This window comes from Pezoporus wallicus, unplaced genomic scaffold (assembly GCF_028554395.1).
Source record: "Pezoporus wallicus isolate ANWC-B61680 ecotype Strahan unplaced genomic scaffold, APGP_CSIRO_Pwel_v1 contig_7363, whole genome shotgun sequence".
In the NCBI taxonomy this organism is placed as follows: domain Eukaryota; kingdom Metazoa; phylum Chordata; class Aves; order Psittaciformes; family Psittacidae; genus Pezoporus; species Pezoporus wallicus.
This window is the reverse complement of record NW_026641434.1, coordinates 442,138-467,420: the sequence shown is the minus strand read 5'-3', so window position 1 is coordinate 467,420 and position 25,283 is coordinate 442,138. Positions and strand designations below refer to the sequence as shown.

The following is a 25,283-nucleotide window of genomic DNA, read 5'->3' as shown; positions in this document are numbered from 1 at the left end:
GAAAGGGGAAATTAGTAGGTTCCTTCCCTTGGCACCAATGCTCCTGACTCCAGAGATGGAAATTTTGTTTATTGAAAGCTGAAAGTAACGCCATCCCTGAGTTGTGCCATCCTGGCAGGCATTTTATGCCAGCTTTTCCGCATGGCTCCCCGTGCCTTCTGTCCGCTTAATGACAGCCATGTGCACTTGGGGAAACCTTATCAAACCACGTGCAGACGCGCCCTCAGAAGGCGATGGGTTTGCTCATTGCGGCTTCATGCCGGATGCAGCAAGGCACTGCGGGGCAGAGGGCAGAGCTCCTCTGCGTTGGCACTTCCGTGGCGCTGTCGGGGCCTGGAGCTGCTCGCTCAGGTTCCCTCCGCTGGTGCGGGCGTTGTGGGACGGAGGTGGGACGGCCGTGCTGCTGGGAGGGGAGAGCTGTTGGCACACCACTCACGGAGGGCTTGGCGGGTACCTACCAAAACCAGGGCCCGCTGCGGCTGTCGCGAGAAGCAGCCGTGTGCTGACGTTCCTGATGGAAGCAGGAAGCACGCAAGTACTAAGTAAGTTAGCTATTCGTACTGGCTTTGCTTTCCTGCTGCCTCTGCTTTAGGCTGATTTACGTTTATTTTGCAGTTCTTTTTTTTTTTTTTTCCGGGAATTTTGTGGGCTGACGTAACACAAAAGTCAGCCCCTGCTGACTTCCAGGGCTTCCAGCATGATCGTGGCATCAGCAGCACTCTGGAACTGGCTGTGTGTAGTGAATAGACTTTTAAGGGATTTTAACGTCCTGGAAAGAGTAATTTTAGACGCTGTGTGAGACTCCATGTTTTACACGTTACACAGTAAGTGGTTTAGATAGTTTTGAAGGAAGGAGGGATAAAGAGCAGTTTTAAAGCAGTATTTAAGTTATTCTGTGTATTTTTTGTTTGGGGTTTAGTTTTGTTTGTAATTTCTTTTGGGTTTGGTTTTATTTTTATTTGCTTCAAACAGGAACAACCCACGCTCTTGCATCAAAAACCCTTGTAATTTTTTGCCATACAAATGCAAGAGCTTGGTAAGCCTATGGCACATAGAAAATACTGCGTAGTCAGGGTGTGGGGATCTGTATGAGCAACTTGGTGGCTGAGTTGTGCTTAGGTATCAATAACTTACTGGCAAAAAGAGATTATTATACTTGATACCTAAAAAATGCTAAAAGATACAACCAACATCTGGGAAAATACTACTTTTCAATAAATTGTATGTTACTGCTCTTTCTTTAATAGTAGAAATTAGATTATTATTATAATAATAGTTATGCCACTGTTTTATTATTGCTACTAGTATACTAACTCCTGTTTGGAGAAAGTGAAGATAGTGTGTTGAGTAACACAGAGTTCTTGACCATTGCAGACAACCCTGCTGAGTTCTTGATCTGTTCTTTTTTTGACAGCTAGGTTTTTCCATGCTGTATTTCTATAGAAACCATGATGGGTAGTAATTTCTTCTATGTGAGGCATTTTCTTTTCTAGACTAATGTATTTCTTATGGTCAGACTCTTCTGTAAGATGGTGCTTTTGTTTGCCTTTGTTTTGTTTTGTTTTTTTCCTTTGTTTTAATTGGAGTAGTTAGATAAGTGGTGTATGTAGAGCTTGCAGAAAATTCTCTTCCTGATCTTGGAGTTTCAGGGATGAGTTCCTTAGCCAGTATTTCTCACAGCTCTAGTGTTGGAGCTTTGCTCCTTAAGCAGATGCTCCCAATTTGAAACCCAGGTGAAGAAGCTGTGTTGCCCTGAAGGTGGTACCTTTTGGAGTACTGGGAATGGGGACAGAGGAGAAACTTGTTTCTGGAAAGTAAAGGAACTGCTTTTTTAGTAAATTGGTCTCCAGCGTGCTCATTCTTACCAGTTTTGCTTTCTGCTTTCCTGAGGGAGGAGAACCTGCTCTAACAAAAGCTTGGGACCTTGTCCAAAGTCTCTTCTGCCAAAGAAAGAATCTTGTAGGGAGGCCAGTGGCCTTGTGAGCTCCTCAGGAACTCCTTTAAGGCTCAGAAACCTAAGTTCTGAGCCTTAAGGAACTGATACTTCCTGGTTCTGGAAGAAGTCAGCTCTATGCCTGCCTTTATGCCTTGCTTAGTGCTTGAACCAACTGACTAGAAAACTAATATTTTTGATCCCCAGGAAGGGAGCTTTTGTGCGGGAGGACAAGGCCTCGCGAAGGTGGAGATTCTGATTTTTTTTAACTGAACAATAACATGTCTCTTCCTCGAGTATGCAAGGGGCCCTTCTGAAGCAATTGCAAGAGAACCTGAATTAAGAGGCAGTGCTGAAGCAGGAAGTGCCCCAATCTGGTTCTTTTAAAGTAGTAATAGAAGAACAGTGTTGTGTTTTTCTAAGATGATCTAAGGAAAAATAGCAAAACCCCTCCCAGGTTATGCAGTATTACCCTTAGATTATGTTTCAGCAGCAAAGTTCTATGAAGATTCCTTGTCTTGACAATTTTTGTTTATCCCCCTGTATTATTTTCTGTCCACTTTGGTGGCCAGTGCCTTCGTGACAATGTGTGTATCAGTTTACATGGCTTTGTGAGTAACATTTTACTTCTGCAGCCTGGGGCAGAGAAGTACCATTTCTAATGCAGAGAATCGCTCTGTGACTGCCAGCCACCCATTTTGAGTATTGCCTAGTTTAATTATTTTAATGAAAATAACCAAGGTTATAACTTTGGAGATCTCCAGTATTAAGTCCTCTTTTACACAACACTTCAATCTTAGTAACTTCCTGTTTAAAGAATACCAGTTTTGTTTGTAATTCCCCATTTCTATTCCAGGTCTGTTGAGAAGGGCTTTGCATGCTGTCCCTCTTCACATGCTGTCCCTGGGTGTTCTGCAGACCAAGCAACGCAAATCCTAGCTGAGCTCAGCAGCAGTGTGTGGCATGTGGCTGGCATCTAATTGTGTGTGTTCCTGGAGTTTTCTTATCAGCTCACAGTTTGCTGCTGCTGATAGCTTTGGAACATTCTGCTATTTAAAACAACGTGCAGAAATTGAAGCAGTTAACAGTAGTAATTACAGCTAAATACTAACCTTCTGCAGGAGGTAGAATTGAAAAGAAGATTTTTGAGCTACCTACAAAAGAGGAGATCTCTGCTACAGCTACAAGCAGCTTGTACATTTCTGTAATGCTATGTGGCACAGAGTGGGAACCTGAGAAGAGTGGTGACAGTACTGGTGCGCTGCTTCTAATATTTGAATGTGACTGAATGAAAGTGAAATTTCAGTATGTGCCAGCTTGTAGAATTTATTGTGATGGAAACAGGAAGTTTCCAAAAGTAGGTAATCGAAGAGCAGATTCTAAGAAGAAATAAGAGTGGGGAGTTCTAAACAAGTTATTGCTGTCAGAACTCTTTTCATGATACTTATGTATGTGCAGTGAGGAGTTTTACCTGCTCAAAAGTATAGCTTTTCTGAGTATTTCTCCATGCATAGCTGAGGGAAATTTCAGATTAGACAACCCATTCTGTGATCAAGTGGAAATACTGAGATCACTCTTCATCAAAATAACAGTAAAATGAACATCTTTGATAATGAAAAGTCTGAAAATAACACACTTTTTTCTTGGCTGATGCTTCAGTTAAAAAGCTTTTCCAGTGAAACAAAGCCTCCGTTTGATGCTGGAGAGGTATAATCTGCATATAAAACCAGAGCGAGTTTGTGGTTTCGCTTTTCACTCCATTTAAAAGAACAAAGGAGTGTTTTTCCTGTGATACTGAAGTGGTGGTTTGTTTGCATATGGGAAGAATCTGAAGGCCACAGATGAATTCCATTACGCTGCTCAGTATTTACTGTCTTTCTTTCTAGATCACTTGTAGTAGTCATGGAAGAACATGAGTAATCATGGAAGGACATGAAGTTGCTATTAAGTAAGGGTTATAGAGCAGTACCTATGCTACATACTGAAGTTTAAATTTCTTCTGGCTACAAGTTGAGCTGCCAAGTACGTAAAGGTTCTTGATGTTTAGGTACTGTGCATACCCTCTGATCAAGTAGCAAATTCTTTTCTTCTGCTTCTGAATGAAGTAAACAGTCAAACAAAAAAACCTGTGAAAGTATTAGACACAGTAAGAGATGGCAAAAAGATGCTGTGGGATAGTTCTAGATTTTTCTGTGTATCCCTAACTTCCAGCATATAAGTAAGCATAAAGTGCGGTGTTGGAAGTTCAAGAAAAAAAATCAAATGGTACAAAAATGATTTAAAGTCAGTTGTTATTCACAGCCCTCAGGTTTTTTTTGTGTTTTATTTTTTTATTATTCAAGCATAAAGCTGTTTGAGAGTCCTAATTGTGACTTAATAGTAACTAAAATAAAGACAAACGTACCAGTTTTATGCTTTGGACTTTGACATAGGTTGCTGAAATCCAGAAACCTAAAACCAGACATCTGATCTAGGGGTGGTTGGGCAGATCAGTTTTTTTTCTAGGTGGTACGAAGTTTCTTAGCTCTAAGGGGTGTCACTTTATCTCTAAAATTTTGTTACTTGTGATCTTTGTCAAGTTGTAGAAATTTAATCTGTAATAATAGTAACAGTTTTTATATGTTTTCAGGTTGTAGTCACACCAGGTGAGAATATGAATATTTTTAACGCAGGAAGCATCCCTAGAGTTAGGGGGTTTGGTAGTGGTGGTTTTAGTTTGTTTTTTGATTGTGTTTTGTGGGATTTTTTGGTTTGGTTTTGTTCGGGTTTTTTTTTTGTTTTGGTTTGGGTTTGGTTTTGGCTTTTTGAAGATGGAGATTTAAAACCATGTATACTGAAGAACTGAAACACAAAAGCATGAATTCAACAAACTGCTTATTCAAGTTGATCTGCAGGTTTACATACTAAATCCTCTTTGACTTGCTTTGCTTTATGGCAGCCAGTGCAAAGCTGGGGGACTTTACTGGGTCAGGGGAGTAATGAGCTCCGTGACATCAAAGTAACAACATTAGCTAAGAATTTTAGGCTGAATTAGAATTGAGTTACAGAAAAAGTAACTGACCTCCAAGATTCCTCCCCTCCCTGGTAGATAAGACAGGCCTGCAGATAATCACATGTGGAAAAGTAAGTAAGGAAAAATTACAATGTAAATTGCCCAGAAAATAAATGATGGTGATTACTTCCACAATGAAACTCGTCAAAACAGGACAACATAGTGGCATATATAGTAGGAATGTTTAAAGTAAATATACCAGTGTGTGCATAATATACTGGAAGCCTATATCCTGCTCTTCCATGTCATCAAGTTATTAATATTAAAACTCTGCAAAATTAACTGAATGCTGAAATCTTGGAAAAAGTACTGCTCTCTTGGTTGTGTGTGGGTATTTTATCTTTCACTTAGAAAGGTGTTGTTTCTGTTATACATAGTTCTGCAACTAATTTGTTAAGAACAATAATTACAAAATAATGTTTCCAGCATTGCTTGGGATGGAAAATGACACTCAAGAGCTCTCAAATTTTTGATTTTTAACTTGGCTATTAAATCACTGCATATCTTAGTTGCTGTGTAGCTTTAAATATATATTTGCTTATGTATTTTTTATATAAGTGTGTACATTTATATATATACTTATGTATTTGATATGTGTATATATATTTGTATATACGCGCGGATGTTGGTTCAGGTTGTTTCTTGCAACTCCAGCTTAATGGAAAATTAATGGAGTTTAGTTTATACCACGGATCAACATACTGATTCTCCAGTTCAAATATATTTTGAAGACTGCATATCGCTTTGCTTGCTGTGTTATGAAGGGCATTGTGAGGGGCTTGAATGTCTTCTTAGTGCCATCTCTGCAAGTGTTGAAGGAACTGGATTGTCTCCAAGATTCTTTCCAACCCAAACCGTTCTATGATTCTATGATTCCCGGCCTGCCTTCTGCCTGCTGACTGTCTTTGTGTGTCTGGGTAAGTGAGGGTTGCACAGCCATTGCCACGTACCTTCAAAGTGAGAGGTTTAACCCATACAGCTCAAGTGGTATTTTACACTTCAGTGAAATAATCCATTATTTTTCACAGAAGTTCTCCAGAGAGCATTTGTGGTCCATGTATTACAAACACTCGTAATTAAAACTTGGTACCAGAACCAGTAATGTAAAGAAGCAACCATTTGTAGTCAGCTAGATTAAGTTTTGCCTTGCATTGCACAGCTGTATCGAAGTAACTCTGTAAGTTAGTAATACTGAAATAGTAAAGTTGACATTAGTCTGAGAAACAGCCCCAATTTCCTCAGATGTAATGTGTGTAAGCCCAGAAGGGTACCTGGGTGGCTCTTGGGTACTCTGTCCATAGAGAAAATATGTATATAAGCTTCCCCGAAGGCTGCTAGGGCTGCAACCCCTGCTTCGTCTATATGGCTTCTGCTATGGAGCAACTTATCTCCCAGAAAGGAAGATCTTGAAGCTCTCACTTGAGAGATTCTTGTTGTAGAATAAGCCATTTTCTTGTTTTTCCATTTTCTTGGGTCCTTAACTGGAGGAAGACACATCAGGTGCTAACTTGCTTTTCCTGTCGCTAAGTTCCTCATGCATACTTATTTATCCTTTTTTTTTTTTTTTTTTTTTTTTCCCTAAAAGGATCCTCAGGTCTTTCTTTATTCATCTATATTGCAGTGTGACAGCCAAAACTGCCCTAGCACTTGACCTACAGATCCTCAAGCCAAAAAGGATGGAAAGTTATTCTCATATTTTACATTTATGTTGTCATGTTAACAGGTTTCTATCTCAGATTCCTCTTTTCTTGGTTTTATTTTGCAAGAGTATGCTAGCCTGTAGCATTGTAACCATAGGTAAACACCTCCCCCATTTCTTTCAAGAAAATGTCACCTCAAGTACTATGAGAAGTTGCAGTGACAACATGTCCTAGGTCTGTTTGCTGAGCTTATTTCCATGTTTGTGTGTATTAAGTGTTGCACTGTCTTTATGTGCCTTATTCTTTATCAGTCTTTTGATTCTTGTTTATTCTCACGTTGTCAGCTAAGTGTTTCGGTGTTAGTTGCTTGGTACATTTTTCCAGCGTCTGTTCTGTTTTTGAAGGTAGCCAATTGGTGCACTGGGCTCCTTTCTAAAGGTGGGCACTGGCCTTCCTCAGTCTTATGAACGGTTTTCATGAATTCACCAAGTTGGTAGTTTTAGTTGCTGATAGCTCTCAACACCATATGGGGTGGTCTCCATGACCAGTGCTCTCACGGATTTCTTCACTTGCGTTTTTTCCAAAGGGTGTTTGCATCCAATTCTCTGCGCAGTTAAAATTACTTTTGTGTGATGTTTCTCACTTTATTTTTTTTCTCAGTACATGCAGTGAGGCTAGATAACCAGGTTTTGGTCAGCTTCTTTTGTTATTTTACTAACCCACTTCTTGGCTTTTGTGATTGTTCTCTTTCAACAGTACCATGTCAACTGCCCTGCTAATTTGACAAATATGTTTCTAAGGGTATTCCTTCTCTTACGAAATTAGATCCAAGTCTTCTCATCAGCCCTTTCTGGTAAGCCATCCTCTGACTCATTGCCAAGAGCATCTGAGGTCTACTGGTCAGTTCCTGTGCTTGTCTGTCCATGCCTCTCCTGTCTGCCAAGCAGGTTGGTGAGAGCACAGGCTGTGACCCTGCAGTGGGTAATTCAGTTACCAGCCCCTGCTTAATCAGTGTTAGCCTGTAACCTCTTCTTCGTCTTTTGAGCCCCTGTTGTGGTGGTCTCATGCTGTTGGTGGGCTCCTCTGCAGGTGGTCATGCTTCTTGCCCATGAATCGCTGTGGTCCTGGGTGCTTTGCTGTCCAGTTTGCCTCCTCGCCCAACTTGCAAAGGTGCTTTATGAAAAGCCATGCAGCAACTGTCCCACAGGCTGGGACCTCCAGCAGCTCCCTCCCTTGGTTCAGGGCTGGGGCTGGAATGGGATCCTCAGCATCCGTACCTATGTCTGGGGAGGACCCACAGGGGTGCTGACACAGGAGGAGCGGGTGTCAGCACCAGTGATGCTCATGTTTCTGTCTCAGGGGATCCCTAACAACACAACAAACACCCTGCTCTCCCAGCGGGAGGGCTGCCTGGCTTTCTCTGCCAATCCCTGACTGCCAGGGTGAGTTGAAATCTCTTTGTTCTTGCTGTTCTGTTTGGCAGCTTCACTGTTTGTGAGGGGGTGTCTGGCCCAGGCTCAGCAGGGGTTCGCACCTCCATGGTGAGAACTATGCATCAGGCAGTTATTATGCCTGTTGCTAGGCAACAGTTTAATATTTACATCCATGCCTGACAGGCATCTGTGTGTTGCTTCGCCCCTTCTGCAGTCTGACTGTGCAGCTGGTTGACAGCTGGCATTGCTGGCCATAGTACACAGCCCTCAGAAGAGGAAAACCACAACAACCACAGTGACAAGCTGTCCACAGAGTCAGGCTGGTGTTGACTGGCTGTGCAGTGACTGCCAAATGAGGGGGGGGGTTGGACCTCGCAGCTTTTTGCATTGTCAGTCTGCCAGGTGCAGTGTGCTTGGAGACACACGCTCTAAGAGCCCGCGAATGTTGTGGAATTCAGGGAGAAGGTGACAAGTGGGGCATGTAATACCGCTGAGGAAGCCCACAGACCAGTGTGACACAGCACTGCCTGTCTGTAGGAGGGTGCCCTCTGCTACTCGCCACCCTTCCCGTTTCCCCTCCCCCTCCCCCAGCTTCCCAGAGCAGGATTTTGTTTCCCCAAATCAGCCGTGAGTCTTTACAGGGAGGATGGTGTGGCATTCTCCATAGTTCTGAGTAGGAGCTGTGCTGAGCAGCAGCTATGCATTACATGCTCATCTGTTCCCAAACTATTAATCTTCCTCCATGAACATTTAAACTCATCTAGTTGCTGCTAGTTGCTCTAGTCCAGCTGGATAGAGTAAAAAGAAGCAGCTGGATTATTTTGAGGTTTTCACTGCTCTCTGCAGGTCATAGTGGTGCTGCTGTGCTGGAGCTTGGGAGTGAACTTTTTAGTGTATTGCGGGAAAATGCCTTGGTGGGGAGGGCTAAAGGCAAAAGGGCTCAGGTAAATATGTTTTTGTTAAATGGACAGGGACTGGGGTGACTAATAAGAAGGCGTAGAAGACATACCTACTTGTTAGTCACGTAGAAGAAATGTGGATTAATTCCATGGAGAAGAAAGAAAAGGAAAAACTATTAAAGAGCCAATTAAGAAAATATGGTGTTGCCTACAGATTACCCAATGGTAATATGCAGAATCATAGACTCATAAAATAGTTAGGGTTGGAAAAGACCTTAAGATTACGAAGTTCCAATGCCCCTGCCATGGGCAGGGACACCTCACACTAAACCATGTAACCCAAGGGTCTGTCCAGCCCAGCCTCAAACACCGTCAGGTATGGAGCGTTCACAGTTTCCTTGGGCAACCCAATCCAGTGCCTCACCACTCTTACAGTAAAGAACTTCCTCTTTATATCCAATCTAAACTTCCCCTGTTTAAGTTTTAACCTGTTACCCCTTGTGCTACCACTACAGTCCCTAATGAAGAGTCCCTCCCCAGCATTCCTGTAGCCCCCCTTCAGATACTGGAAGGCTGCTATGCGGTCTCCACGCAGCCTTCTCTTTTCCAGGCTGAACAGCTCCAACTTTCTCAGCCTGTCTTCACAAAGGAGGTGCTCCAGCCCCTGATCATCCTCGTGGCCCTCTGCATTTGCTCCAACAGTTCCATGTCCTTTTTATGTTGAGGACACCAGAACTGTACACAGTACTCCAAGTGCAGTCTCACGAGAGCAGAGTAGAGGGGCAGAGTCACCTCCTTCAACCTGCTGGTCATGTTCCTTTTGACTTAGCCCAGGATAAGATTGGCTTCCTGTGCTGTGAGAGCCCACTGAAGCAGGCTCTTGTGAAGTTTCTCATCAGCCAACACCACCCAATATATAAAAATGTTCTTAAAAAACTTGTTCTTATCCTGATGTAGGAGGCATTATACATTCCTGTGTACTTCTCCACCCATACATCTATTACATAGTCAATCTAGACATACATACGTACATGGAGGCAGGTATTACTTGCTTACATTTCTGTGGTATGACAGTTGCAAATCCTGTCTAGCGTATTTTTAGTCAAACCTCTTACTAAGATGTGCAAGATACCACATATGCCTGTGGGGAGAGCACACTGCCGTCATCGCCATCGTAATGTACCTTTTAAATCCTGTACAACTTTTGTGTTACCATTGAGAAATGCTTGTACTATGAAAAGTTACGGAAATGAGATGATTTTCTTTGTGGGAGTATGACGTCACCCTAGGTATGGACTCGTGGAATGGCTTCTGACTTTATTCAGATTGTGTGTTTTCATATAGCAAGTGGTATAATAAGCATGAAGAAGAAATCTGGAAAAGTCAGTAACTTGTGCTGTTCATTTAAATGTAAACTCTGTATGTGTTGCTGTGATCGAGATAGCAAATAGAGCTTTGAGCAGAGGAACATGAGGCAGGAACAGAGGGGTAGTATTACATCTGTATAATGTATTGGAATATTAATGTCTGGGCTTTAAAGTTTGATACAGTCACAGCAGAATTAAAACAGGCTGTTCTCAGATTAATATCACCAAAGCTAGAAAAACAGACCATTTCATTTGCAGCTTTTCCAACAGGGTTGCGTGATAGGTAGAAACACTGCTGTGTATGTTACGTAGAGGTAAATTATTCCTTTTTAACTCAACATACTTGAGTTTGCTAATGTAGTGTTAAGTATTTTATGTAACAGACTAGTAAATCCAGAAGTACCATTTTGCACAAAAGAAAAGAAAAATGAAATATGGACAGCTCTTGCACAGCCAGTATGTGTGCTTCAGTGTGAGACCAGGAATTGAGTTTGTTTTGGTTTCATGCGAAATTTGTTTTCAGCACAAGTTAAGAGAAAAAAAGTTGTGAGATCTACAAGCATCATGCTGTCAAAATCCTACATACATTTATTGTAGAAATACAGGCAAGGCAGAAGACCTAAAATGATAGGTCTGATTTTCAGTAATATTTTTTTTTAGCTTCTAGCTGTGTATCTAATGATTTCAGGTAGCCTATGCTTGCTTAATAGCAGTATGTATAACAAAGGTGAAATTAATTCGTTTGTATTTTTCCCTTTTAGAAGCAGTCCCCTACTGTGGATGCATCAAAACCCCAAACCATGAAGCCATCTGAAACAAAGGTATGAATTCCTGAGAAATTTGTGCTTGCAGTTAAGCACAGCTATATGAAGAAATGGAATTCATTTTGTAACACTTTGTTACTGAGTAACTTTACTTTGTATGTCTGATCTGAATCTTATTTTTCTCTTTAAAAAATATCTAAAAATGCCATAGAAAGCACTCAGAGGATTTTGTAACAGCAATAAAACAAACAAAAAAAAACCCTCAAAATTTCTAATGTTGGTCAGTCACGTCTTGTGACATGTATAGAGCTCCCCCCAGTGTAATTACAGGGTTATTGACCTAATGGAAATTCTCATATTCAAAGAATTCAGGACAAGCTTCAGCTTTTAATGTACGTACAGCTGCATCTTCTTGTTAATTTCTTATCTTTGCCTGTCTGACAGCTTCTCTGGCTTTGTTATTTACGCTTGTTCTGTCTTGCCTTATGACTGGAATTTTTTTAGTGCCAAACATGTGTCATCAGTCATGTATTTTACTTGTTAGACAAGAACTGTAATCCTCCCTTATGCCTCTGTTGCCTAACAGAATGTATGAATATTGTTTAAACAAACAATTAATGAATATCTCCCTCTGTCATTTTCCATAATCTTAACAGTGAAAGCAACAAAAGTCTTGAATACCAAACTAGGCTAGCCAGGACTTGCGCAGCACCTTGGGTACATGCAAGTGAAGGAACATGTAGAATAGTGAGGTTGGAGGTCCTCTAGTCCTGGCGGAGCCACTCTGTAGGTAAAACAGACACCTCACAGCATTGCCAGATGAGCTTGGAATACATGCAAGTGTGCAGATTAAACAACATCTCTGGGTAGCCAGGGCTAATGTTTTGCTACCTTCATGATGGTGATTTTTTTTCTTTTTATGAAATGGGAAGTTCCCTTGCCCCATCCCTGACAGTGTTCAAGGCCAGGTTGGATGGAGTTTGGAGTGCTCTGGTCCAGTGAAAGGTGTCCCTGCCTGTGGAACTAGGTGATCTATAAGGGCCCTTCCAGCCCAAATCAATGTGTGATTCTGTGATTTGCTGCAACTTTTATCTGTTTCCTCTTGCCCTTTTAGTGTTCATCTGTGAAGACAGCCTAGCTCCATCTTTTCTGTGCTTGAAGTTAGCCATTTCGTTCCTCTCAGCCTTTTACAACCCTTTTCCTCCATGAATACGTGTAAGACACATACTGGTAGCAGTGAGCTGTATGACAATTAAGCCTTTTCCATTATGCACAATCATCATTACTTATAAATGAAAGTACTGCAGATCTCTGGTTTCCTGTCCTGTCACATTTGTGAGCAAACTCACTCGTATCATGTTTGTTACTGATGCTGTTTTCCCAATTAGCCGTCTAAAAATGTTTATGTTCTTTCTTTACTTGAAATTTGAAGTAACACTCAGAAGAATGTGGTAGATTTCTAATCAGATCTTTAAAACTTATGTTTGCAAGACAAGACAGAAATAGAGCGGCAGAGTTGTACTCCAGTACTGTGAGACTGGTAAACACAAATCCCTTTGAAACCATGTCGTGCATTTGCATGTGTAAGACAGTTAATGTTTTCTTTTAATGCCTGTTGCATTATTAATGTCTTCCTCCTGCTGGATGAAGCAAGTCATCTGCATTCTGACAGTACACTTCTTTGAAAAGAAGTGTGGTTGCTGAGTCATTTTCATTTCTAGTCCAAAATTTCCTGCAATTTACCAAATCTTTCTTGATTGTTTGATAACCACCTCATTTGTCTTTCCTAGAGTCTCACTGGTGTGTTAGTACTCTTAGACATGCTCAGGATCTGTCTTTAGCTTCCAGTTCTCTGTATTTGAATCCTTTGCCTCAGATTAATCCTCAGTATCATGCCCCTCTGAGAAAACTGAGTTACTGCAGCAAAGAAAGGAATGTGGAACTCCTTGTTCTGTAGGTGAAGCCTCAGGGGTTAGGTGGGAAGGTTGGAGGACTAGGGTGGAGAGCAGGCATCCTGTGGCTTTCACTGGAAGAGTGGAAGGAGCTGGGTACTGCCAACAACAAAACCAGATCCCATCCAGCTTTCTTTTCTTTGCATGTGGTTATGCAACTGCACTGTAACCTAGGTAACTAGTTAAAAAATCCTCATTTCCTTTCCCAGGCAGTTTTTTCAGTTTCCTGAGTCAGTTTAAGATGTGGCCTTTCAGGTACTGGCGCAGTGCAGGTGGAAGCAGGCAGTAAGAGGGGAAGGGAACATCTCTTTCTCCACAGGAGATCAGTGTATACTCAGTGTAAACTGAGCTGTGGCTTCAGGGTGTGATTGCTCAGAGCTGACACTATTTAAAGGATGACTGAATTGTTGCCTTTGAATATACATAGTCTCATACCAAAATTGTGGGTTTGACTTGCCTGGTAATATTTTTTTCTTTCTTCAGTCAATTTTAATTCTGTTGTTGCTAAAAGTGTACCTGAATAAATGTGTGTGTGTATGTATGTGTTCATGATCATGTGTGTGAGCCCATATATTCTTCAGCATTGTCACAGATAAATTTATAGTATGAGCAGTTCTGCACAGTTTGGAAGAGATGAAAGTCTCATGAATAGTGCATACCCTGAAAAAAAAACCCAAAACACATTAAGTCTTTAGTATAATAATATTTACAATATTGAAAGAAAAAGCAGGCAGTTGCTAATAACTGGTTTGGCAGGCTGAGAATTTGAATTTATGTTCTATACAGCTGTTGTTATGTGTTGACAGAAATGCAAGAAAATAGATTTTACTGTCCTGCAGAAAAAGGGTGTTTACTCCTCTTCTTGAAAGCACAACAGGAAAACCTGAATTTGCGCTCTAGCAGCAGGGTACTTAAAATCCTGAGCAGGCAACAGTCATGTTGTCCCAAAACCAGGACCTGTGGCTGCCAAGCGTGCAATAGCCAGTTCTCACACACAGAGCCAAAGTATTTGTTTATTCCAAGTTTGCTCAAAAAGGGGCGCTAGGTAGTATCCCTCTGAGCTAGCTCACTGCCCCATAAAATTCACATTTTTATACAATGTAACTCAGGTTAGTAACCCCCTGTAACCCTCCCACCATTTAATGACTAGTCAGTTAATTTACATAAGATGACATCGTTTGTTTTTGTAGTGCTGCTCAGGGAGGGGTCTTCTCACCTGTCCAGGAGTCTTTTGAGTTGTGGGAGTGATTTTTAGTTTAAGAGATGAGATTATAATGAAGATAGTTCACCGAAAGAACACGCTAATCATGTTATACTGATACATTAGAGACATACCTTGGTAGTGTCCATGTGTTTTCAGGATGTACCAGTCTTCACTAATAGTTTTTACTGATCAGAGGTTTGTTAGTCCTGTTTTTCTCAGTTCTGTTTTTCTCATTCCACCTGCAGAAGGCCAGTGCCTCTTCCCTGGCTGTCAATGATCTTCATTAGGGTTTTTCCCAGGTCATCCCGACCTTTTAGGAGGCCCCTGTATCTGTTCAGGCTTTTCCATAGTGACACAGGTTCCAGTTTTTAACTATATCTACATAAAAAGTCCTTTTTTAAAAAAAAAACCAAACTATATGCCTACAACAGTCCCACAGCAGGAAAAGTCAGACTCTCTTTCTTGGACCTCAAGCTTGCACATCTGTTAGGTTTCTCTGCAGCCTTGCAGCTGAAGGACGTCTTATGTCTCGTTGACTCTTTGCTTTAGATGCTGCATAAACATGACCAACCTTTTTTAGCTTAAAATCTGAAAATCTAGGATTACCTTTTCAATACAGGATTATTTACAGGTACACAAATAGTGGATGTATGTCTTTGAGTTAACCGTATGGTAGTCATGTAATGAGGATGTACAAGTGGGAGCATAAACAGCATGGTTGAATCATACCATATGTGTTTTTTAATCAAGTTAAACGTCAAGAGAAAATCCAAAGCAAGGAATCTTGAGAAGTTAAGTGATTTTTTTTTTTAATATTAGTTTTTTTCTCCATTTTGGATTTTGGAAAATTTTTGTCCTCCTTCTCTATCAATATTTTCCATGTTGGGACTTACTTGTGGTGGTGGTGTGTTCTTCACTGTGATGTACAGCCTTGAGATCTTTGCAAAGATTATGCCCAGGCATCTGTGTTTTTATGCACATTCAGCATTTCCCAGCCAAGTGTCTGTGGTTCATTGTGGGGGTGTGAATACTTGCATAACACACGGTAAACAAATGTGGCAAATGTGGTCAGCTAGAAAAGAGAAGCTGGAAGTATAGCAATGTTAATTAATATTTGGGAGCTGAAATGAGAAAAATCTATAAGAAGAATAGAAATCTATCAAGAATAAAGAAATCTATAATTACCGCCTAATAGTTGGTTTGCTTTTTTGTTTTCTTTTGGTTGTTCACTGATTTTTAATAGGCTACTGGGAAAAAAAACCAACAATTATTTGTCTCTTAGTATCTTTTAAATGTGCTCAATGTATTAGTAGAATAGAGGGGATAGGGAAGAATTCTGGCTGGCTGGCTCTTTTTGTGTTAATTGTAGCACTGCTGAAGAAACAAGAGGAGGAAAAAAAGAAAAATACAGTGAGGAGGCTAGCATTTCAATATTTCTTTCTTCTTACCACATACAACTTCTTGAATTTTTCAGTGTTCATGTTTCTACTAGTAGAAATCTGTTGGTTACTGTACTTTGACATGAGGTGAATCACAGGAATCAATTTGGTGTCATGGCTGCAGAAAATTTGCAAGTGTAAATCAAACTGTTCATTCTATTTGTTTGACACCTTCTTTCCCTCTCTTTTCTATCTTCTATATGAGGAGTGTGTGTATATGTGTGTTTGCACACATGTGACCTGTGGGCCCTGGAGTGGAGGTCTGTGTTGGAATGTTGTAAACTATTAGATCAGGACACTGTATATTAATTACATAGCACAAGTGCTCACAAACATGAACCTGATATTCTTCTGTTTATAAGCCCACTCCTTAGAAATAACTAAGTATATTAATCTCCATCTGAATATATGTTACTTATATTTCAGCCTGCACCAACAACCATAACAGAGTCTGGAAAAAGCACGCAGTCAACCAAGGTAAATACCTACCTTTCACCTTTGGCAAGTGCTGTACTTTGGACTATGACTAACTTTGTAGAAAGAGGCTAAACTCTTTGCCACTGCTGTGCCACATGAAACTGCCATGTGATTAGTAACATTCTAATGTTCCTGTGTTCACAGGAGCAAGGAACAAACAGGCGTGGAAATGCAGCAGCTCAGGAGGTGTTCTGTTAACCACCTTTAATCTGTCTTGTGCTTATTTGAGCTAGGGTAGATCATGATTCAAAACATTGAATAATGGTAAGGATAAATTATCTAAGTTTTTTATTTTATGACAGCCAACAGACTCTCAAAATAAACAGCTGTCTGAAGAGAGGCAAAAGGAACCCAATGGTGTAAGTTGTACAGGTTTTCTCTCTTTTTTTTTTTTTTCCAAACTCTCTTCCCCCCCCCAAAAAAAAAAGGCTGCAGTGGTATTTCCCTCCCTTCCTTCCTCTTTGTCTCCTTCCTTGCCTTCCTCCCTTTCTCCCTTCCTTCCCTCCTCCTTTCTTTCCTTCCATCTTTTCCTCCCTTCCTTCCCCTGTTCCTTCTTCCTTTCTTCCGTCCCACTCTCCCTCCCTAAAAAAAAAGCACAAAAACCACGAACAAACAAAACTACACCAAAACCCAAATCCATCCCATAAACATTTTTGTATCTAATAATAGTTTGTCTCTACACAGGCAAAAAGCCAAACTTCCCCTTCTCTGACAACAAATAATGCAGAAAAAGTAACTACAGCTCAAGCTGGCCAGCCTCCACAAGCAATCTCCATAGAGACAGCAAAGGTATGGCAGAAGTAGCAAATGAAATTTTTACTGTTTATGTTATTATAGGGGTTAAAAATTCGTTTCAAGATGGATTCTTATGCTGAATATTGCAAGTGAGACTACACTCCCAAAATTCACAATGTAGAAAAGCTTAAGAGCTGCCTTGTGATTAAAGGTGGCTGTGACAGACCTCCTTGTGCTGCTTTAAAGTCTGGAACGTAGGAAGTTCACATTTTACCCATTAAGTAACATAAACACCATCCGGAATATACCACTTCCAGCTAACCCATAACAGCATTAGAGAATAAGCATCGGCTGCGGATTGAGCCACCCAGCCACATGGTATGGGTAGTTTGCACTGGTTTTTTGGTGATCCTGATGTGTGTCCACCTTTTGCTGTCCTCTTCATACATCAGTTTTTCCAGGACTTGCCTGTTAGCCAAGCAAGTGATGTTAATATCCTCACACGTATAGGTTGGCTACCATGTGTTATGGGTTTGGGGCTCCTCTGCCGTTCAGGCAAGCTTTTTTGCAAGTTCCTTGCAGCTACGTTGTTAGAATCGGTACTTTGCCAGTCTTTTCCCTTGCCCCTTCATGGCAGAAGTGAATAGAAGGGACTGTCTGGTCAGTCAAGCTTTGTTTATGTGAGCATTGCCATCATAGAGCTCGTTCATCTAGGGGCTTCCAGGCATCTATGTAGTAGCAGTGTTGGCTCTATATGTAGTAGGTCAGCAGGTTGCAGGTTTGCAGTGAGGTAGCCCATAAACCGTGACTACAAGGAAGAGAAAGGTTGGGGAAAAACTCGGGGTGCAGTCATTTTCAGAGGGGCAAGTGGAGAAAAATCTGAAGTAAAAGTGTATGGTTGAGTCAGGATCTAGATCTTTTGGTTTTCTGGTCTGCACATGTCTGGGTGATAAAGCAAATGTAATATGAAGGACTCCTGCAGTTCTGTTGTAACCCACTTTTTTGCAGTAAATGAGAAAGTCTTAATTTTGTGTTGGTGTTGTGCCTGCACCTAACTCACTGAAGCAGTTCTCACCCTTCCTGTTTGAACAGTATTTGCTGCTAGTGTTTATGGTATATTGAGAACTACGAGGTATAAGTGAAAGCTTTCAGAAGAGACTTGAAAGGAGCCTCGTAGTCTTTCTGCACTGGAGATTTCTTTTACTGGTGAAGTAAAACGGGGGAGTAAAGTATTTAAAATGGCATGCTTCCTTTATCACAGCAAAACCACTCTGGAAATGGAGAATGACTCTGTAGTACTGCAGGTAGATGGTAGCTTGCTTTGCCCCGGTATCTGGACCCTGGGCAGGTTCATTAGCCTGTTGCTGAGTCAAAAAAAATACATGCAGCCTCAGAGTTGTATGTTTTAGACTGGGCTCAGTATCACACAGTGTGCAGCTACTCAACTTCCAGACCACTCAGCTAGTAGGTAGAACCAGCTTCGTATTCGAAATGTAGATGAAGAGGGCAAATAGATACGTATGCCTGTGTAGAAGATCTCTGGTTTACTTTGTTTTGTCTCTTGAATTTTTAACATAGGGCCGTATAATATAGCTCTTTTTTTTTTTCCTAAATTCTCTAGCCCAAGTCTGAGAAAATGTCCACAGAGGCTCCTGCAGCCAGTGCAGCTGCAGCTGGTGCAAGCGTAGTTCCTGTGGCTGATAAGTCAAGCAGCGAGGTTGGTAAACAAGTCCCAGATAAATGCGTCCATGTAAAAATGACTTGGAGGGTGTTTCTCTCTCTGAAACACTTCTATTTCAGGAAAAAAATATCGGTAACTGCTGAAGTACTGCTATGTAATAGTTACGTATGGTGGTGAAGGACTATCTGAAAGAATAGGTAATAAACTAGTGGCATGTCATTTATGCTTTGTCAAATAGGGCTTGTTTAGAATAAATTTTACCACAACTAGCATAAACTTAATTACTCTTTATTTTCAGTTATGTTTGTATATCCCTGCATCTGAGCTGGTGCGTGAATACAAATGAGTCTGTTACTGACACTAGGGAAAGAGTGGAAGAACATTTCCCACTGAAAAATTTGGCAAGTGCAGGAAGCTTTTAGTCTTGTTTCCAGGAGTTTTCTGCAGATTCACCAAATGATTCAGATTTTTTTTTTTGTACAGCATGGTAACTTCTAGAATGGTTTTATTTTTTATTTTCCTTAGGCTGGAATGGATGAGTCAGCACTAGATAGCCTAATAGATACCCTGGGTGGACCTGAGGAAGTTGTGCCTACTAGTCCTGTTTACACTGTTCCAGAAGTTACGGTATTTTGCATTTTAATTTTTATTTTTTAGAGGATTAATCTCTGAAATATGTCTATAGTTGCTCACTACTACATTGATACAGTATTTGTTGCTTAGATCTGCTAAGGGGTGAAACAGAGTTTGCACAGTTGCATTTTAGTGCTTTTTTCGGTAAAACAGAAATGATACAGTTATGAATGTATCTCAGTAGAAAACAGGGTCAGTAAAGACAGTTGTTGCTTTTTTAACTGACTTCCAGGCATGGTCTCCAGTGCATCTACAAAAGGCAATGATGGAGACATAAGAGAGCATTAAGCAATCTAGGAGATTTCATTTCTACTTGAGAAAGAGTAATACCTCAAGAATTTGGGGAAGGAAGCATACTTTTCTGAGTTAGTTTGGGAAAGTAACATAAGAAGAATGAATACAGCCCTATAGGGCAGAGGGGCCCAAGACTGTTGGTTGACATTCAAGGATCACCTGCTGCAAGCTCAGGAGTGTTGCATCCCAACCATAAGGAAGTGCAGCAGGAGGGCCAGGAGACCTCCTTGGGTGGATGAGGAGCCTCTGAGGAAAATTCAGTTGAAAAAAGAGGCTTATAGTAAGTGGAAGCAAGGACAGGTGGCATGAGAAGAGTACAGGGATGTTGTCCGAGAAGCTAGGGACCAGGTTAGGAAAGCTAAGGCCCAGTTAGAATTAAACTTAGCTAGAGGTATTAAAGATAACAGGAAGGGATTCTACAGGTACATAGCAAATAAAAGACTAGGGAGAATGTAGGCCCCCTCAGGAAGCTCTTGGGAAAACTGGCTACACGGGATTTGGAGAAGGCTGAGGGTCTGAATGACTTCTTTGCCTCAGTCTACACTGGCAAAGGCTCTGACCAAACCACCCAAGTCTTGAAAGGCAGATGGATGCAGGGACTGTGAGAATGAAGACCTTGCGCCCACTGTGGGAGAGGAACTGGTTCGAGACCATCTTAAAAATCTGAACGTGCACAAGTCCATGGGTCCTGATGAGATCCATCCGCGGGTCCTGAAGGAGCTGGTGAATGAACTTGCGAAGCCGCTGGCCATCATATTTGAGAAATCATGGCAGTCAGGTGAAGTTCCCGATGACTGGAAAAAGGGAAATATAACCCCCATTGTCAAGAAGGGGAAAATGGATGACCGGGGGAATTACAGACCAGTCAGTCTCACCTCTGTGCCTGGCAAAATCTTGGAGCAGATTCTCCTGGAAGGCATGCTAAGGCACATGAAAATCAACAAGGTGCTTGGTGACAGCCAGCATGGCTTCACTGAGGGGAAATCCTGCCTGACCAATTTGGTGGCCTTCTATGATGGGGCTACAGAACTGATGGACAGGGGTAGAGCAGTTGATGTCATCTACCTGGACTTGTGCAAAGCGTTCGACACTGTCCTGCATGATAGTCTTGTCTCTAAATTGGAGAGACATCAATTTGATGGATGGACCACTCGGTGGATAAAGAACTGTCTGGATGGCCGCACGCAAAGAGTTGTGGTCAATGGCTCAATGTCCGGCTGGAGACTGGTAACGAGTGGCGTCCCTCAGGGGTCGGTGTTGGGACCGGTCTTGTTTAACATCTTCGTCGCTGACATGGACAGTGGGATTGAGTGTGCCCTCAGCAAGTTTGCCGATGACACCAAGCTGTGTGGCTTGGTTGATATGCTGGAGGGAAGGAATGCCATCCAGAGGGACCTCGACACACTTTGTGAGGTGGGCTGATGCCAACCTCATGAAGTTTAACCATGCCAAGTACAAGGTCCTACACCTGGGTGGGAGCAATCCCAGGCACAGCTACAGGCTGGGCAGAGAAGAGATTCAGAGCAGCCCTGCGGAGAAGGACTTGGGGGTGTTGGTCAATGAGAAAATGAACATGAGCCGGCTTCAGTGTGCGCTGGCAGCCCAGAAAGCCAGCTGTATCCTGGGCTGCATCAAAAGGAGTGTGACCAGCAGGTCGAAGGAGGTGATCCTGCCCCTCTACTCTGCTCTTGTGGGACCTCACCTGGAGTATTGTGTGCAGTTCTGGTGTCCTCAACATAAAAAGGACATGGAACTGTTGGAACAAGTCCAGAGAAGGGCCATGAGGATGATCAGGGGACTGGAGCACCTCCCGTATGAAGACAGGCTGAGAAAGTTGGGGCTGTTCAGCCTGGAGAAGGGAAGGCTGTGTGGAGACCTCATAGCAGCCTTCCAGTATCTGAAGGGGGCTTATAGGGGTGCTGGGGAGGGACTCTTCATTAGAGACTGTAGTGACAGGACAAGGGGTAAAAACTTAAACAGGGGAAGTTTAGATTGGATATAAGAAGGAAATTCTTTCCTGTTAGGGTGGTGAGGCACTGGAATAGGTTACCCAGGGAGGTTGTGAATGCTCCATCCCTGGCAGTGTTCAAGCCCAGGTTGAACGAGGCCTTGGGTGATATGATTTAGCGTAAGGTGTCCCTGCCCATGGCAGGGGGTTGGAACTGGATGATCTTAAAAGCCTCTCCAACCATAATGATTCTGTGATTCTATGATTAAGATTAAAAGCAGTACTCAGCTGTGATGAAAATTTTTGAATTTATCAATATTTAGAATTCACTTTAGGTACAGCAATACATTCTATGGCGGGAGACACTGAAATGTCCTATATTAATACAGAAGAAATCTGGAGAGGGAAAGTTTTGCTAGGTGGTGTGCACTGTTGCAGCTAGTTGAGATGCCACATGCATGACACTAGGTCTGAAAGACACTATAGTGACGGTCCAGGATTGTCCCTGTGATCTAGCCAACTCTTTTGTTTTCTTTACAGAATTATCACTGTAGATAGCTCTACATTAAAATTTATTTCAATAAACAAGAGTACAAAGACACTAAGATGTGCATTCTTTTCATAGGAAGATATATCTTCAAGATACCTGGAAGAGCTGGGTAAACGAGAAGGTAGTCTCCCTCCAGAGTATGTTAAATTGTTGAAGGTTAGTGAGTTAAAAAAAAAAAAAAGCTTATTCTTCATGTGTGTTTTCTCTTATATTGTAAGTTTTTGCTTACCATTTACTACAAAATTAATTCTCATTCTAGAGCAAAGGGGGTGGCAAAGATGGATTCCCACCAAAAGCAGATGAACGAGGGGAAGTAAGTTACCTGTAAAAAAAAAAAATTTGGAAGGTGAAAATAACCCAACTATCATTTGCTCCTAAGAAAATTTAAGTGTTGCCTGTCTTCCAAAAATCCCAGCAAGTGGGAGACGTCTGTGGGGTGCCAGATAATGTAGATGCTGCTAAAACTTGTCACAGAAATTAGACTTTGACACAGATGGTTTTAAGAAAGAAGTAAGAATTTTCAGAACACTGACTGAAGCTGAAACAAATCAGATAAGTGGGCGTAGAGATACTAGCGATAATAATAACAAAAGGAAGAAATAGTAGTCGTGCATATGTCTTTAGCAAAGACAATTTGTATTTCTGTACTTCACAAGAGAATTCTGTAAGCCAGCTTCATTTTACTGTTTTATAAGTTTAACATAAAAAAATAAAGCTTATCTGAAAAATGAATCTATCGTTGAGGGGAAATACAATTTTTCTGCAATGCCATTGTGTTGTTATGAGGTCATTGTGTGAGTAAGCATGGAGTGCACTCAGATTTTAAACCAAGTTTGACACTATTGATATTTGAAATTTAATAATCATAACCTAGTTTGCAATTTCTCGCTCAGAAACCAATGACAGATGATGAGCTTGCAGAGGCCTTGTCATCAGACTTCACCTGTAGTACTGCTTCTGCTGAAGAAAAGACAAGTCTGACAGAGGTATTGATATTTTTCTTGCAATTGGTTGCCTTTACTGCGATGAAACATTGCCATTGGTATCTTAGTAGTTCACTTTAAAATTATCTTGTCAGTTTTCTCCTTTTTTTTTTGATTTTTTTTAAATTTGCTTGTAATTTTGTATCTCTCATAGAAACCAAGTAAGGAAGGAGAAATTGTACAAGCACAAGCAGTAAGATCAGTAAACACCTCAGTTCCTCCTAAGGAGAAGAAAACAAAATCAAAAGAGGTATACATAATAATACATTGAGTAGTTGACTTCTAACTAAAAATTACAAGCACGTGTTGTGTTTTATGTTTGCCTGATCTTGTAAAGATGTAAAGGGGGCTAAAAAAAAATTTGAAGGGGGGCTTTTGACAAGGCCCTGCAGGGACAGGACAAGGGGGAACAGCTTTAGCCTGACAGTGGGGAGCTTGAGATGAGATCTTACGAAGAAGTTTTTCCCTGTGAGGGTGGTGAGGCCCTGGCACAGGTTGCCCAGAGAAGCTGTGGCTGCCCCATCCCTGGCAGTATTCAAGGCCAGGTTGGATGGGGCTTGGAGCAATCTGGTCTAGTGGAAGGTGTCCCTGCCTGTGGTAGGGTGTTGGAACTGGATGAGCTTTAAGGTCCCTTCCAACCCAAACCATTCTGTGATCCTATGATCATCCTGATTTTCAGCTGTAAATCCTGTTTATCATAGGAATTATAGGAATAATAGAAATTGTCATTGCTCAGATTCTGCTGTACCTCAGTGGGTCAGATTACTTTCTTTCTGCATTATTCTGCATAATAACGGCGTTTTTTCTGGCTATGAGCAAGAGTAGAAAAATGTATGTGTTTTCTTAGCTATGTGAGGTGTATTTAAAACTTGTATCTGATGTACTTTTCTCATGTTTCAAAAACCTTTCTTGTTTCCTATGTAGAGAGCAATATGATCTTATACATCCTGGGTTTACCATGTCAAAGCATTTCACAATTGTATTATATGATATTGTGCTCCCTCCCCTCTCCCATCCCCCCTATTTTTTTCCTTTTCCCCTCTCCTTAAGAGGAGATACATATTGATTAGACTGTGTTAATCTTCCCACATGATTTGCAATGTCCTCCAATGTGATGTTAAGGAAATCAGGTAAAGCCAAACAGAAATGACCAGTCTGGTGCTGGCTGTTTTTTTCATATGCAGCATAAAAGATCTATGAGGTAAAACCTTTGTCAATTTAAATTAGTAATTGAATGATTTATGAATTTTCTTAAATGCAGAAAATTAAAGGTGTTGTAATGGAAGTTCTTGGTACTCTTGGTGGACCTGAACCTGAACCTGAAGATCATACCCCTGTTGTAGAGGTGGCAGAGGTATAGTCTTACTCACTTTTACAGCAGTTTTCAGACTCTCCCATGGAATCACATGACCTCTTTGTTAGATATTGTACAAATGTGTAAAATAGACTTTCATATCAGAGGCCTAAGGAATGTCTGACTCTTACATGATTAAGAAAATTAAGAAGTGAAGAAACCCTGAGTGGATACAAGTAAAAAAAAAAAATTACAGTAAGATGGTTTGGAAAATTATAAGCATTTCATTTGACTCTACAAGCTTACATACATACACTTCTCACTGTGTTAGTTATAGCTCTGTTGTTTTATTTTTTCTCAAGCACTGGGTACAATTTATAGCAAGCTTTTGTTTTGCATATGTTTATAATTTCATTTTTAATTGACTTTTCAGGTGTTTAGTGCCTGTGCTCCTTTATCCATCAGACCCCATTATTTTCTGATTTGGGTTTTGCCTTTCACTCTGACTTCTAAGAATTTTGTTTTTAACAGTTAGATTTTAACAGTAGCCCTGTGTTTGCATGTTAAACTTTGACTTTTTAGTCAAAGTTTAGTCATAGTTTAGTTTTGCAAACTCTGCCTATAACTCTGCCACTAACAGTTATTTTCCCTTGTATTCACTTACAGCTCAGAACATACAAATGACAGGGAAATAGCAGAGAATAATTTGTCGCTGAGAAAAAATGTCGGAGCTAAATTTTTACCAAAAGGAGCATGTAGTAGTGCAGGTAGTGCAGTAGCCTGGGCCTTCAGATTACATAGTGGATGCATTAATTCTGGAAGGATATCCAGAAAATTAAAGGCTGGATTTCAGTAACAGTGATGGAAAAAGATACAGAATTATGGCTTCTGTAATCAAAGTGATGAAATCCAAGGAAACCTGAGGGTTTTGTACACACAGAAATTCTCGATGTGCCACAAAGCTATAGCTCTGAGTATTTTTTTAAATTTAAAATAGTACAGCTG

General features: G+C 41.1%; 1 protein-coding gene across 11 annotated transcripts in view; it reads left to right on the top strand.

Moving 5' to 3' along the window:
• CAST (calpastatin) overlaps positions 1-25,283 on the top strand; it is a 63,805-nt gene that overhangs the window by 23,891 nt on the left and 14,631 nt on the right. For 8 of the 11 annotated variants that reach the window (XM_057423918.1, XM_057423909.1, XM_057423914.1 and 5 more), the window contains 11 exons: positions 11,086-11,145; positions 16,110-16,160; positions 16,463-16,519; positions 16,845-16,949; positions 18,517-18,612; positions 19,102-19,203; positions 22,077-22,157; positions 22,261-22,314; positions 22,895-22,987; positions 23,139-23,234; positions 24,246-24,338. In XM_057423918.1, the coding sequence (XP_057279901.1) occupies positions 11,086-11,145; positions 16,110-16,160; positions 16,463-16,519; positions 16,845-16,949; positions 18,517-18,612; positions 19,102-19,203; positions 22,077-22,157; positions 22,261-22,314; positions 22,895-22,987; positions 23,139-23,234; positions 24,246-24,338 (888 nt within the window). Of the gene's footprint in view, positions 1-492; positions 543-11,085; positions 11,146-16,109; positions 16,161-16,462; positions 16,520-16,844; positions 16,950-18,516; positions 18,613-19,101; positions 19,204-22,076; positions 22,158-22,260; positions 22,315-22,894; positions 22,988-23,138; positions 23,235-24,245; positions 24,339-25,283 lie in introns of those variants that run through there. The other 3 variants (XM_057423916.1, XM_057423917.1, XM_057423912.1) reach the window with 3 other exon arrangements.